The sequence below is a fragment of the Sabethes cyaneus genome, chromosome 3 (assembly GCF_943734655.1).
Source record: "Sabethes cyaneus chromosome 3, idSabCyanKW18_F2, whole genome shotgun sequence".
Taxonomy (NCBI): Eukaryota; Metazoa; Arthropoda; class Insecta; order Diptera; family Culicidae; genus Sabethes; species Sabethes cyaneus.
Window position 1 is genome coordinate 224704181 of NC_071355.1, and position 17057 is coordinate 224721237.

The 17057-nt window shown below is 39.5% G+C and overlaps 1 protein-coding gene across 1 annotated transcript in view; it reads right to left on the reverse strand.

Moving 5' to 3' along the window:
* The window catches only part of LOC128741142 (neural-cadherin), a 136876-nt gene that overhangs the window by 71155 nt on the left and 48664 nt on the right, over positions 1-17057 (reverse strand). Inside the window, exon 4 of the mRNA XM_053836742.1 lies at positions 11122-11286. Within this exon, the coding sequence (XP_053692717.1) occupies positions 11122-11286 (165 nt within the window). The remainder of the gene's footprint in view (positions 1-11121; positions 11287-17057) is intronic.

The window sequence follows — 17057 nt, forward strand, 5'->3', positions numbered from 1 at the left end:
ATTTGGTTTGGATTTGGATTGAATTTGGATCGGATTTGGATTGTATTTGTATTGGATTTGGATTGGATTTGGATTGGATTTGGATTGGATTTGGATTGGATTTAGATTGGATTTGGATTGGATTTGGATTGGATTTGGATTGGATTTGGATTGGATTTGGATTGGATTTGGATTGGATTTGGATTGGATTTGGATTGGATTTGGATTGGATTTGGATTGCATTTGGATTGGATTTGGATTGGATTTGGATTGGATTTGGATTGGATTTGGATTGGATTTGGATTGGATTTGGATTGGATTTGGATTGGATTTGGATTGGATTTGGATTGGATTTGGATTGGATTTGGATTGGATTTGGATTGGATTTGGATTGGATTTGGATTGGATTTGGATTGGATTTGGATTGGATTTGGATTGGATTTGGATTTGATTTGGATTGGATTTGGATTGGATTTGGATTGGATTTGGATTGGATTTGGATTGGATTTGGATTGGATTTGGATTGGATTTGGATTGGATTTGGATTGGATTTGGATTGGATTTGGATTGGATTTGGATTGGATTTGGATTGGATTTGGATTGGATTTGGATTGGATTTGGATTGGATTTGGATTAGATTTGGATTGGATTTGAATTGGATTCGGATTGGGTTTGTATCGGATTTCGAATAAATTTGGATTGGATCTGGATGGAAACCAGATTGGAATTTGGTTGAGTGGAAATTAGATTGGTTTTGGATAGGATTGGACTGAATTGGATTCCGAAAGGATTTTGATTTGATCTGGGTTAGACTTGGATTTGGACTGCCTTTGGATTTAATTTGGAATGGATTAGGAAGAAATTTGGATTGGATTGGGATTGTAGTTGGATTGGATTTGGGTTGAATTCAGATTGGATACGATTAGGATTATATTTCGATTGGATTTGGACAGGTTGATTGAATTTGGACAGGATTCGGACTGGATTTGGATTGAAATTGGATTCTAATTGGATTGCATTGGATTGAATTGGATTGAATTCGGACTAGAATGAATTGGATTGGATTTGGAGTGGATTTGGATTGGATTTGGATTGGATTTGGATTGGATTTGGATTGGATTTGGATTGGATTTGGATTGGATTTGGATTGGATTGGGACTGGATTTGGATTGCATTTGGTTTGGATTGGATTCGTATTGGATTGCATTGGATTCGAAACAGAGTTGAGTTGGATCTGGATTGTAATTATATTAAATTGGAATTAGATTGGATTCGGTTTGGATTTAATTGGACTGGATTGGTGCTGGATTTCCATGGGATTTTAATCGGATTCGGCTTGTATCTAGATTGTATTGGCATTCGATTTGAAGTTGTTTTGAGTTAGACATGGATTTAGATTAATTTGGGAATATTTAGTTTCTATCTGTTGCACTTCACAATATCCTAATTAGGTTGTCGGTACATAATCACATACAACAATTTAATACCAGCATAAATTGTTTTATACCTATTTAATATAGTAGAGTATATTCAACAATTCATTGAAATAAAATTCTAAGAGACTTTCAGCGCGCGTCTGATTCGCCCCTGGACAATTTACAATATAATTTCGGAAACCGAGTCGAATTAATCTTGCGTTGGATAATAACATTTCAGCGGCACATGTACGTAACATGAAACGCCGGTAACGGAATTTTGTGAAAGCAAAGTTTCCCGTGGTGCTTTTGGCTTTTAAGCTCGTTTTACATCGATTCTTTCCAGTTCGCAACTAATTACCGGCTCGGGATTAGAATTAACTAATGCGAGAAATTTCAGCGCTGCCACGGCAGCTCTAAAATCCGAAAATTCAATTATATTCATCCGCCACGGGAAATCCGGTGCCATACTTGCTCATATTTTGCCTGAGCCTGAGTAAAGCAACAACCGCAAGCAAACACATAAATTACTAATTAGTGCGCGTAAACGCGTTCAAGAGTCTGCAGCCAGCTGCTTTTAGCGCAGAGCTCCCGACGCTCGGCTGGGAAGGTATATGCTGGGAAACTTTGTCATTTCCCTGCGCTCCGGGGCGCGCGCGGTGCCGGATGCCAAACATGTCACAATTAAAGTGCTTTATCCCTTTCAGAGCTGACTCGCTGTTCTGGTGGATGAATAATTTCTGAAAGAAAAGTTACATCATATTTTTTGGAGCGATGAGACAAATCGGATTAAACACATTTAGGATTTAGTGGATGGTTATTTACCGATAAGATAGTAATAAAAAAACTGGGTATTTTTATATCAGCAATATAATTTTTTAATTGCAAGTTGCAAACGAATCCTATGACAAAGGCAGAATAAATAAACTAAATCGTTCGAAATTGTTATTTGCACTTTTAATCGGTCAGAAGAAATATGGCCACTAAGGGGATAACACTATCAGCACAAGCTAGCACAGATTGTCACCAGTTTCTAGTGTAATTATCACTCAATCGATGTTCCCGGCTCAGAGGTGAACCGATTCCAGCGTGATGCACTGGGGTAGCTAATTGAACTATTAGACATATTTGTCGGTGTAATTGGCAATAAATGCGTTTCGATCAATAGAAATTCCTAATAAATTAGGAAAACACTTCAAAGTGATGTTACACCCTAAAAGATGCGGAAAGTAAGAAGCTGTAATCCCAAAATTGGGACACTTAATCAGAACGTTAGTATAAGCGAAAGCCCCCATCAAAGTATGATACAACTAGTAGAAGTAGTAGTAGGTACACTAATTCAGCCATCACCCATCAGCCGACACCAAATGTTACCACGGCGTTCCGAAAAAAAAACTAAGTTCCGGTTGCTTGGTATTCGCTACCATATCCTGGAACTTCTACAGCAGCACCATCACCACCACCAAAGGCATAGATTAGTATACAACAGTGAACACATCAGCACCCACAGCCCATCAGTCCCAGGTTAAATTGGGCGGCATTCGCCAAGAGCAGACCTGCATGATGCGGAACGGGACATCCAGCTCTTCGTCCATGGTGCGCTCGTACAGCTGCTGGGGGAAAACCGGCGGCATATCGTTCACGTCCTTGACGTTGATCACGATTAGTGTTTTGTTCTCATTCAAACTGTCGGACGCCACCAGTGTCAGGTTGTACTGCTCGGCGCGCAGGTGGGTGGTATCGTTTCGAAACGATACGGAGCGGAGATTTTTTTTTTCGTTATTGTGGGTGTGTTCGGAAAATAAACAAAAAGAGTGAGAGATAATGTGATTAATAGTGTGACTAACCCCTTGTTCGCTGGTTCGCAGGTCGTCCGAGTTGGTCCCAAACAACATGTTGCAACGGCTACGTGGATAAAACGCTCTGTTGGGACATTGCTGATGCAGTATTTCTGGATCGAACGCCAGCCATTTTGGTCAACAGGACCATGCAACCGAGGCTATTGGAACGTAGTTTTTGTTAAAAAATTACCCGACCGTTTTTTCTTCTTTTGATCGACAGCAACTTCAGCTCTTTTTGATAATGAAATGAAAGTTAATTTAAAAATATTTCAAATCTAAATATTCAGAATTACACCAATCAAGTCCTAACCTCATTCAACTTTTTATGGTCAACAAATTCGGTTTGATGTGAGAAGTAAAACGTAGAGATTTTTATATCTAACATATCCATATCCAATTCAATTAGATTACTTAGTAATGTTTCATGGATTTCTTCCCGAAGCTGTTCAAATAGTAAAAATTGCCCGTTGGAGCAAATTTTGGGCACAAAAAAGTTTCCTCATCAGAAAAATCGAGATAGAAGCAAAACAGTGCGTTTCCTGTCGCGGTCCAACGTAAACTTTTTTGTAAAGTGGAGGAGCGTTTGGTGAGAAAAATGATAAACTTAATGAAGCTGTGAAATTTTGATATGAGGCAAAAAAAATATTGGGTCGTTCAATATTGGCTTGGTCGTTGGACAGGAGGGACTCCAACCCAATATCTCTCGATTGGTACCCAAGTGTTTTTCCAATTAAACTACCGTCGCACCCTTCTATCAAATAGTTTCGTATCTAATATTGTTCCTCCAGTCTTAACTATTCCATGCCTATGCTCTCTGTCTATGTATATGTATATGTATATGTATATGTATATGTATATGTATATGTATATGTATATGTATATGTATATGTATATGTACATATATGCTCCCCCGCAGACAGCGACGGCAATTATTTTTGTATTTTTGCTTCTACCACCGAGAAGATAGACGACTATCAATGGAAGTGTGGTAGAAGCGAACGAGCAGTCGGGTACCGACCACCGAAGCAAGCGGCACGTTAAGTGTTATATCACACCGGATATGTTTTTTTTATGTTTTACTTATCTCTGACTCTGTCCCGGTCCAAACTGCTTGCTCGTTTCTACCACAGTACAGGACAGTTGATAGCCATTTTTCATCCAGTAAAATCCGGAAAGTAAAATTATAAAATTTACTGGGAAAAGTGGAACATTCGAAAAATTAGTTTTCCGTATGAAAACCGCAACGCATCAGAAGTACCATGTCAATGTCTGCTACAACCATCGGCCAATATCACGTTCTATCGCTAGTAACATCTCTATTTTTTGACCCATTAAAATGGGAGTTTTATTCTGTGGCTTAAAATGAACCAAAATGTATCAAAACTGATAAAAGTATTGATTACAGTAATAAATCTATACCGGAGTAACGAACAATCACCCAAATTTGAATTATATCGGAGAGGAAATTTTGACATGTCAGTCAAGGGGTTTTTTCGTTACACTGCCGCGCCACTGTTCTACTATTTGGTCTAACATTAAGTTTTATTTGGCTCTTCCAATTCTATCATTCTCCACACACTTACTCAGTATAGTTTATATGATGACTGTTATTGTTTCAGCCACAAAACCATATAACTAAAAACAGGTGCGGTGGAGTAACGGAAATACACTTGACCGGCAGTCGAGAGCTGTGGGTCCAATACCCATTTACTCTAAATTAATATTTTTCATTGTGTATATCAATGTTTTTGCATTTTACAATTTATCCGATTTTTCACTTTTCACATTAAACGTTCACCCCAAGCAGCACACTGTTCACACTTTTGGTTGCAGACAGTTATTTATGACTAAAATTATTCATAAATCGGTAGTCACAACGGGTTTGTTCAACTGTGCTTGTAAGGACGTTTCTTTAAAATAGAAAATTAAATAGTACTGCTTTTCTCTCGCATGCTGCTGTTTTTGACGTAGGGCTACGTCTTACGGCAAATTTTGAGATAGGGTGTCATTTAAAAAAATCGAAATATGCGAGCGTCACGAAAAATGATAGGGTTTGAGCGCTAATAGCTCAGCGGTTTTCCGATCGATTTTCAATATTCTTACACCAATCGATCGGAAAATCTTCTAAGAATTGTCCCAAATGAAGAAAAGTATGGATTCTTGATGTTGAATCATTGTAATATGTGTTTGAAGTCATTGAATATGTGTCATATGTGTTGTCGCGTCATTGAAAAATTGAATTATTTTCATATTTTCGTCTTCCCTCGTCAGTGCTTCCCTAGCACGGATGATAGAAATATATACGATATAAGCTATGGGTTAAGCTTCCCTATGATTGTATTTAATTTACGCCCTATAGAATCTGATCGAAAATTGTTGAGCTTCAGCTGTTGCTGCTTCCCACGGATAAGGCAACGAAGACATGCAAATTCACCAAGCGAAGTGTTGGAGCTGGAGCACTCGTTTCGCTGCCGTGAAGGAATATCTGGCTGCTGAAGTTCTGGAAGTGGCAGCAAATATGCTGCTCGCGACAACGAAACGATCAGAATTATCGTCACTTGCAGCTGGCCATCCGCAACAACGAAGAGTTGAACAAATTGCTGTCCGGTGTCACCACTGCTCAGAGAAGTGTCCTTCCGAACATCTAAGCTGTTTTGTTGCTGCCCAAGAAGATGGAAAAGAAGGCTTCAATTTTCAACATATCACGTCGACACAATGTTCTTTTAAGGACAAAACATAATGTTCAAGAAGATTTGAGGAATTTTCGCTCACTGATTTTAATTGTATTTAATTTAGATTGATTCTAATTGTTTGCTTCTTATCAAATAATTTTAACCGATCACCTCTCGCGCTTCTGTTCGCTTGTTGCTGCTGGTTGAGTTGGCCGCCTCGGAAGGTACCAAACCAGCCAACAAATATTCCAGCTCCAAGTAAATGTGTTCGGTCAAGCGTCAAAATGAATGAAACCATAGGTTTAATAAAATGTAAGAGTTTTAGTAACAACTTTTGCATCTTCATATAAGAATTTGTTCGTTCTTCAAAGAACGGTTTTCGGTAATTGATGAAACCTAGGAAACTTGGAACTTAGGGCTTTTCACTCAGTTTTATTTAGCAACACAAATTTATCCATCAGCAATGCTACAGTAATAATACGTAACGTAATTTTTCTTTGGCAGCAAAAGGCGAACGGCTCACTGGTAACTTTGCTCTTTTGTTCAGCCTGAAATTGAAACGCTCTATTTTATTTAACGTAGATGATAGAATGAAGGACCATGAAAAATAGGCGTGGCCGATTTTTGTCGCTTGCTCTGGTACATAACACGAGGTAATCCGGCGAACAGCATTATTCAAACGCTAGCTGAGCTACTGCCAACATCGTTTGCCAGGGCAAATGAAAGTCCCGCTCGACTCGTGCACGTTTGTAGTGTGTGTGCAGTGCAGTATGTTGGAGCTGGAGCATTCGTTTCGCTGCCGTGATGGAATATCTGGCTGCTGAAGTTCTGGAATTGGCAGGAAATGTGCTGCTCGCGACAACAAAACGACCAGAAGCATCCCACGTCACTTGCAGCTGGACACTTGGAGTGGTATTTCATCGTAATTCAGGACCACATAAAAACGGCTTCGTTACTCGCATAGCTGCTGAAGCTTTCCGGTTGGTCCGTTGCAACAAGCCGTGCCTGGTTAGCGGTTATCGGTACTCAAATTTACCGAACAGAGAATTACGTTAAGTGCGTTAGTGCAAGTTTATTGCAAGCTGGAGTTATGATAATCAAACAATCGGTCCTTTCAAGGGCCACACAACGATTGAAGAGTTTATTATATTTTCTTGCCCAGTTAATACCATAATAACACGAAAAACGAAAAATATTTGTTTTGCGTCTATAATGACATCAATATAATTATAGAAGCAAAATAAAAAAATTTTGTTGGTGGCAATATAGTTGCCACTGCCTTATAAAGGGTTAAACAACAATAAAAAAAACTTTTTGAAAACTCGCGCGTACCTTCTACCGATTACCAGAGGAAAAGCACTATTCAACGTACAAACAGATCATAAAAGTTTATTCACTGTTTGGTTTAGTTACTGACTTGGTTTCGTTTTAATAAAATAGATTCAGTCAATTCATGGATATAACTCCAAAATCAGTTGAGGATTGAATGCATACAATGTTTCTACTTTTATAAACGTTGCGTATGTAGCTTGTATACATGAAGAATCGTATTATTACATACATGGATACATCCTACTATCGCTACGAAGAGACTACGTCACCTATGCGGTCGTGTCTTGTGCACAACCCCCCTGATTTTTACATCATACTGAGGTGTTGTTTTCTTTGGAGCTCTCGAAGGTCTTCAGTAGACTTAACAATAAAGAACAGCTTCAAATCCGCATACAGAAATATGGTAGCATTACGGACATATCACTGAAAAATAGTAAAAAAAGCAATGGTCCAAGATTTCCCCTTTGAAGGAGACCAGATCGTTTACATAAATGGTGCAGGCGAAAGTGCATTACCTTGAGTCACAGAAAGACGTCGGTTAACTAGTGTGGGGTTAAATGCTCCTGATACAGAATATCGTTTATCCCAGCATCAAAACATGCCTCAGCTACCGTCAATATAAAATCGGTGCATCTGCGTATTGGCCATGATCGGTATCATCTAGATTCCGACCGCGTTCAACAATCTGACTGCTGGGTACATAAGGGAATTTGTATTTCATTTGTATGGGAGGCCCACCTCCTCAAACGGGGAGGGGTCCTAATTCATCATAAAAAAAATCCTTGCCTCCAAAAACCCCCACTTGCCAAATTTGGTTCCATTTGATTGATTAGTTCTTGAGTTATGAGGAAATTAGAATTTCATTTGTATGGAAGCCCCCCTCTTAAACGGAGGAGGGGTTATAATTCTCTTCCCAAAGAGGTTAAGGGTCTCAATTCACTATAAAAAAATCCTGCCTCCAAAAACGCCCACATGCCAAATTTGATTCCATTTGGTCGATTAATTCTCTAGTTATGCAGAAATTTATGTTTGGTTTGTACGGCAGCCCCTCCCCTCTTAATGGGAGGAGGGGTCTCTACCCATCATAAGAACCTTGCTCGGCCTTAAAAACCCATACATGCAAATTTCCACGTCGATCGGTTCAGCAGTTTTCGATTCTATAAAGAACATACGGGCAGACAGAGAGAAATCCATTTTTATAGGTATAGATAATTGGGGAAGCGGACAATATTAATCTCTGAATGTAAATATTATTTCTTACGTTGTTTGCTATCTCTATCTAAAATCAAAAAGAAAAAAACAATGTTGCAAAAAGAAACTCAGATGTTTCGAACTTTGAATATAAATGGAACGTTCCGATGCGACTATAGCTAAATTGATATAAATGATTCGATATGACCATTGGTAACCAAAATATTACTGCTTGGTCATAAACTGAAAGCATTCGGTACAATCTTTGTTGGTGAAGTATATGGTTCGCTACAACCATAGTTGAATTGAATGGTTCGGTACAACTGTTGATGAGTAAAATGATTTAGTACGATCATTGTTCAATGAAGTACATGGTTCGGTACGACCATAGATGCATGAAATGGTTCGATACGATCATTGGTGAATTTAATGATTCTGTATGGTATTTAATTAGCGTGGTTCGGTTCGACCTTAGGCAAATGAAATGTTTCGGTGCGTTGATTGTTGAATAAAGTAAATATCATCAGACCGAATAATGGCCGATAGCATAAAAAATTCATGCTGAACGTTCAACTACCACTAATTTTAAGGATTTCCTCGCATCCGAAATTGTGAAAACGGGTGCTCAATTAATTAATATCTCATTCATAACCTTACCATGGATTGTTTTATTTTTACTCTTCTACTTAATAGATCAAAGGAAATTAAAAGCTGCAACAAATGAAATAAATCTCTCATTTCTAGGCTCTAATTTCCGAACAGAATCAGCATCCCGGAAGTGTAACTCGATGGCAAACCGTCACCTGACCCGCTGCCTCATCAAGGCCACGACCACCATAAAGCTAGCCATCCTATCCTGCCTCCCCGCAAAGCGTCGCGTTGCCTCTTGCTTTGTGGAGGTGTTAATCGCTTTTCGCCAAAAACAGCCACAGCAAACCCCCATCTGCCGCAAACTAATTTAGTAATCAAATTTACAGCCAATTAAATTTTATTACCCCTGTTCCGGCCCCGGTGACAAATGCTGCTGCTGGGTCAGTGCGGCCGCCGCAGCCATCTGCTGGCCCCCATAATTGGAAGGTATTTGCCACTTGAACTGGGGAGTATGAAGTCGTTTGCTTTTAAGTTTAGAATTTGTCCTCCGAGCGAAGAGGTGTATACAAATCAAATTGATGAGGGCTATAAATAATGTTGGTTAAATTAAATTTGAAATTTCTGCAAATTTCGATAATCATCAAAAAACGGGAACAGGAGCCCATTCCTTGTTCGGTATCTTATTCAATAGCCGGCTGTAAAGTGGGGAAGTATCGGAATGCAAATCAGCTTATTGGTCGATCAGAGTGATACACAGTTTCGGTTAGCATTCTAACCGAACACCCGGAGCTAAAGCTGCTTTTGGCCGCCATGGGTTTGTGATCCGATGCGGTTGGTGCTTCCAGCAGCGACCGTCGGCGGCGCGGCATTTGAATTATGAATTCGTGCGGTACTCTCTCGCTCTCAAGCTGCGGTGATAGAGTGCTGTCAGGTGGAAATTAATTGATTTTCCGCATGCTAACCCGCCTTCCGGTAGATCACGCACACAAACAGCGGAAACGGAAAGATTGACGAATTCGATGAACATTAAATTGGATGGTGTTGGTTGGGAGAGAGGTTGAACCAGTAGGGAAAGGGATTTATTGCTTTCCATACAGATTCAAATTGGATTTGACAGCAACAGTAGGGCTGTTGAGCAAAACACAAACATTCGATCTGGTAGCGGTTCCGAATGAACCGGAAGAAAAGTGGTAAACAGAAATCGACACTCAAATCCAGTGATGCTTGCTTGCATGCGACACGGTAGTGAAATGGTGGGTTTCCGGGAAATAATTACAATTTTCATTTTCATGTTTTGAAACGCCCGGTGGTTGGAAGTTAGTTTTCATTATGGCAGCATCAGTGAGTAACCCAACTAGACTGACTAGAGCTCGGATATGTCAATAACCTTCGCAGGGAAAAGCTGCTTTTGAAAAACTTTTTGTTTTCTCTTTGCAAATTATGGTTGAGGCGTTAACCCATTCGTTTCTACAGTTTTTCATACAATCTAATTATCTCGAGATACAATGTTCAATGTTACAACGATGTTGTGAAGCTCGATGCTCCAGCCTAGTATCATAGCTAGTTGACATCGGAACGGAAGGTTTTTCCCGTCCCGAACAAAAAGCTGTCGTTACTTAATTGCTTTCCAGTAGGCACTGCTGAACAATGGGAATTGAATAATTTATTCGAATTTCTTACCGGATAAGTCTGCCACCATTTGCATTCAAAGTGCTAAGCCGAGGGACGAACGATGATCAAAGACGGAGGCCACTCTGGATAGGTAATAACACTTCAAAGGATTTTGATTAGGATTTTCAGCGGGAAACTCTTTCCATCTCTAAGGGCGGCCGGCTTGTTTTGATGCCGGGAGTCTGATTGAAATTGGACTACGCAATGATGATGTTTTCAGTGAGAGAAGGCAGTGTCAATAAAAACACAGTTTGCGTGCAATCATAGCAGGCAAGCTAATTCTACGCGGGCTCAAATAAACACGGCAAAAACAAGTGCGAACGAAAAGAAATCAAGGAAGGATTAAAGCAAAGGAAAACTTTTCTACACAGGCAGGTAAAAGAAAAACGAAGGTAAACATTCAGTTCGGGCAAAACGATTCATAGAGACCTGCAGGACGCGCTTTGGCAAATTCCGGTCATCTTCTTCGGTGATTTGGGTCCGGTAGGTGGGACGCTCGAACACCGGCGGATTGTCGTTGACGTCCTTAACGTGAATCACGACCGTGGTGTAGTTTTCCTTCAGGTTATCCGACGCTGCTAGACGAAGCTCGTACTGTGTTGACAGGGTGTTAGTTAAGAAATGAAAAAAATATTGGTTAATACAGTTCAGAGAGGTGTAGATTAGAAACGTGAAAGCTTTAACATGTTATTGACTTTATAAAGTGCTGTGAGTATAGCTGAAAACAAAAAAAAAACGCAATGAAGCTGCTCTTCATAGCTCGATTAATCATATTTATCGACGGTCCTCACCCAGTGGACGATAAAGAATAATTGTTAATTGAACCTTGCAACATAATCAATCAAAAGTGTCACCACACAGCAGCATATCAGTTTTTAATTGACTCCGCTCGGGCTGAAAATTGGCGCTATTTCCCGCGTGATTGACGTGGTAGCGACCAATAGAACATTGCAAATTCATTCACCGATATCGATCAGTTATCCCCCAGGGGAAACCATACGCGAAAAGTTCAAATTTATGACCTTTGAGGGCAAATTTGATGTGTGTGTTATCTTTATTATTAGTATTACTTTTTGCATAATGATATTCGATTACAATTGAGATAAATATTTGTTGAAACAAAAAATCCATTTGCTAACATTCTAAAAACGGTACAATTCACAATAATATTCTCCGAAAATAATACGTGACTTCGTCGACTGCGTATGCACCGAAACTTCCGCGTTGATAAATGCGGATTAACGACTTCTTTCCGGTTCCATTTCAGCAAGCAGCAGGCTTGAAAGCAGCCGCAAATCTTCGTTATCCGGCGTAATGCCTCAATTTGTAATAAATCAAATCTTATGACTGCCGGTATAATATCGGTGTACCGCACACACCACCGACCAACAACAACGACAACGAAGGGCCAGCAAGGGCAATGGGAACTGGGAAACAGTCGGCGCAAAAATCCGTGTTCCAGAGCGGTTGATAAAATTCCTGTCCGTGGTAGGTAGATACTGCCACTGATTTCAACATAAAAATAAATATGACAGCTTTGGCCGCACTCCAAAGCCCATTTTGGCGCACACACACGTGCCACCTCTTCAGTTGAAGCGCATAAATCTTTAATAAGCTATTTTTTTTTCAATAAAATAAAAATAACCGCTATCAATAATGACAACGAACACCACAAGCGCACTACGAGTGCGGTATTGTCCACAGCAGTCCGAACGGACCGGCCGGCACTTTGGATTCGACACTTTATCCTTGTCGACCGTCTCTGATTGTGTAACGATGGTTTCCGCTATCATCATTCCATTGCCGGTTCGATGATAGTAGCCACTGGCAAAGACAGAAACTGATGGCCATTCTACCATGTATGTAGTTATAATAACATTGCTTCGAGCACCAACCAAACAGGATATTGCTCCAAATAAAAATGACATTAATTTAATATAAAACTCAAATTAAAATATTGAATCAAGGCTTTCATGAATCGGAACCTTTCCCAGCGGAGACAAACGGGGTTCACTACGGGGCCTGTAGCGAGCAGATAAATGAATGAAATAAAATCAACCGCAATGTTATGCTATGGCAAACGAAAACATTCCATTGGTTTTCCGGACCATTGGGACACATTAACAACTCGGCGGAACGCCGAGTACAAGTATTTTTTGTTTCAAATAAAAAGAAGGCTTACCTATGTAGGAGCAGGAGGATTGCCCTTTCATGTCCGCCTGAATTGGCGACTGGTGCCGTAAACAAGACTCGAAGTGACGCGCCATAAAAGCAAACACCACCGGTTTGTTTTGGTGATAAATTACGCACAGTGTCATCTCGTAGATTAGGGCATTAATTTATAGGGCAGGGTTTTATGGAAGTCTGAGCTGCTGCTAAGCTGTTGGCAATGTCTTGCAACAAACCAATGCCAACGGAGCCAAGTTTTCTAGGCTTGGAGTGATACCGGGTATTTGTCATACTATTGTCGGAAAACAGCTACCCGAGTGTAAGGTGCTTGGATACAAGAGCCAAGATATTGTTTAACAATACGGAAAATTAAATTGAATTGACCGAATTTAACAACCAACCTCCAACACAACCAAAGGATCAACCTTGCCTGCTGCAATCAAATTTATGAGTATTTTTCTGTCGTTAACTGGCTCTGTTTTTTTTTCAATTATCAATAATATATGTAATTATGGCTTTCATATTTTCGCATTTAACAGTGCCCGACCTAAAATGGCGTTTCAGAAATCTTCAGCAGGAATTTTATAAATTTTTGTTGTGCTTCAACGAAACAATAAAATGGAATAGCCATTGGGCAAATTAATTTTTTTAGATGTCCAAGCGCCATGCTCAAAATGCAGCTGAAAATTGTATGTTAATAGGGAAATACTTTCATGATGAAATAAGTAAATTTACACACATTGTTTGATAAACGGTTAGTTAATTCGTACGTGCCTTTAGATAGGCATAATACTGGCTCTCAGTGGTTCTCAGTCTTTTATCCAGCAACGCCAATCCCTACAGTCTCGTGATACCATCCGATATGCGAGCAAATATAATAGTGGTTGGGTAACCAACCCCGGAACAAACCGAGGTCAGACTGGGAAGGGTTGCAAATGCTGTGCGTTGGTGATAACCTTGCCAGCCATGAGCGTCTCTTGACTGGTAGACGTTTCCTCGACCTAGTGAGCGTCTGCACCCTAGGTTAGGAGCGGCTCACGACAGCGTTTGACTCGGAGTGAACAGCTTAATTAAGTAACGTGTTGTCTCGGCACTTAAGATAGCAGCCGAGCCCCATCACGAGATTCGGTAACGGAGCCTTTGTGAGGCAGCCTACCTAAATCAAACTACTAAGAACTATCAAGAAAATGCGACTCAAAATGCTGGGCATGGCCCCAGGTAACAAAATAAGGATATAGAATGAAAGCTTGGTACCAGGAGCTGCAGATCGCCGAATTTTGTCAGTGGACAGAACCACGAGAATTTGGCATCGTGGCACTGCAGGAGATCTGTTACAAAGACGCGAAGGTGTAAAAGATCTGTGACGGCAAGGTCCACAGGTTTGACAGAGCTCCGTACGAGCTGGGAACGGGCTTCGCATGACGCTCTTCTTTCATGGAGACAGGCGCCTCTACGCTCGAAAATTGAAGCTTCTCTAGATGAAGTAACCTCCAGCCCACGAAAAGGGTGGTTTGATGGATAATACCAAGTTAAGAATTAGAATAACTTTACTGGCATAAAGATATGCGAAGGTGAACCAATCTCGTAAGGGAATGAAATCTGACACGTGTAGAAACGAGGAGAAAAGCTTGCCAAAAACGAGTGTGGGGCGATCGATAGGTGTAGTCAGTTCTTCGATGAGCACCTCAATTGCGATAAAATGGAAGAAGACGGAAAGGAAATTAACCTGGGAATGACCACAAATGATAGAAGCGTCCCGGCTCCCAATCTTAAAGAGATCTGGCCAGAAAACGGCAAAATGGACCAACCCGCAGTAGAACTCTTCAAACATGGTAAGAAACCATTGCACAGTGGTCCAGAGGCGAAAATTAAGTGGAAAGTTTTTTGTGGTTCAAAATAGCTACCCACAATGTTCAGCAAAGTTATTCAACTCTAAAAGACAATTAATGTGAAATCGACCAAGTTACAGTTTGGCTTGTTACACATAACACATAATAACTTTTTATAGAAAAGAAATAGCAGAATCATTTCTTCGACAAAATTGTAGTTAAAGAATATATAAATAACTTTCCAAAAGACATAATAGGCGTATTTTCCATAGTTTTTGACCCACACGGTGTTTTATGTAAAGGCCTCTCAAAAATCATTTTTTCGCTAATTACTCATATGTAATAGTTTTATTGCATCATAATGTTTTACAAAGTTGTTTCTCTTATCAAAAGACATATTTTTGTAGAACATTACATGTATAAAATTCGTACGTATAACGAATTCTAACGTTTTTCTTGTGTTTTTTTAGTCTTTTTCAAAACAGAATATCTCAGAAAGGAGCAAATGAAAAAAAATCAAACTTGGCCGTTTATGAAAGCTTGAAGTTTTATCTCAAACTTTTGTGAAAATAAAAAACTGGTTTTTTGTCTAACTCGAGTAATTTAAGTTTAATTATTCCATGTTTGACCATTTTCTACTATGCAGCATTTTCTAATATCTTCTTGAAAACGATCAGAGCCAACATGCAATAGTCAAAACAAAATTTGACGTACCATGACACAATTTCTTCCAGTTATCACGTAAAATAGTCTTCGGATTTCGGATATAACATCAGTTTTCTATCTGCACGAGCTGTTCTGGATAAATATGTGACTTTCAATTTTCATTACTTTGCAAATGAGTTTTTTTTTTGTAGGAGCATGAACCACTGCGACCAATTATAGAGATCTATTGTGGTAACAACAACTTTGTAAAACATCATGATGCAATAAAACCATTAAATTTGAAGTAATTAGCGAAAAAGTGATTTTGGGAAGGTCTTTATATAAAACACCCTGTAAGTCAAAAACTATGAAAAATACGCCTACTATGTCTTTTGGAAAGTTATTTATATATTTCTTAGCTACAACTGTGTCGAACAAATTATTCTTCTATCTCTTTTCTTCAAAACGTCATTATGTATTATGTATTTACAAGCCAATAGCCGAACTGAAACTTGGTCATCGATTTCACATTAATTGTCTTTTGGAGTTGAACAACTTTGCTGAACATTGTGGGAAGCTATTATGAATCGCTTAACCACAAAAGTAAGTTTCCACTTAACTTTTGTTTCTGGACCACTGTGCATTGGTAACGGCACTTCATTGGATTCTTCAAAAATAATGATTTCAAAAATTTGATTTTAAGGCACTATACGATACAGTCGATCAGCAACAGCTACGCAAACAATGAGCTACATAATATGGATTTTCAGTTAAACTGACACAGCTTTTCAAAGGCATTCTTTGTGCGTTATTTAACATCGCATTTGAAGGTATGATTGGACGAGTAGAAATCAAAATGGCTTCAAATCAAAGCTCTTAAGTAAGAGTTGCCAACTTCTAGAATTCGCGGACTTTCTAGCTAGAAATTTTGTATCTGCGGAAGCAATTTACGCGAGTCTAAAAGTGGAAGCTAAATAAATTGGACTAAGAATCAATTACGCCGGCGCTTGTTACATTAATGAAAGCAAAAATTTTGATGTTCAATGATCAGGTGAGCTTTCTGCGTCATATTTTAAAAGTGTGTTTACTGAAGCAGCTGGCAGTATCAGTGTATTCCCCATTGATACTGACGAGACACCAAACCAACTGCCCATTACTTGTATGGAAAACGATATTTGTGAGATCGATATCAACAAATCCGCTTGTCTAGATGTGCTAACAAATAGTATCCTCAAGCAGTTTCAGCAAGAACTTGTGTTTCCGTTCACGACCTTGCTCGATACATCACCAGCCTCCTGCCATTTTATGGGAATCTGGAAGATTTCTACTCCGAAACATAAAAAGGATGCTAGAGGTAGAGAAAACTATCGTGGAGTTACCCAAGCAGCACACTTATGACATTTCTAGTTGTAGCAACTTATTAATGACTGAAAATAGTCGTGTATCGGTTGCCACAACTGGATTGTTACAACTGTGCTAGTAGGGTACTATACAATTGGCTATTCCGAAACTCTTCGATTCGTTGGTATATTGTTACCTTTACAAACAATGTAGTTACCCGCATTTATTCTGTGCATTATAGATTCTTGAAGAAGAAACCAATCGTTACAAACCTGATTGTGTTCACCTCGATGGTTACGGATTGTATTACAAGTGAATTGCATTAATACTGTTCTCAGCAAAGCATTTGAAGCCGTTAGCATTAAGCATCCTGCAGGCAGT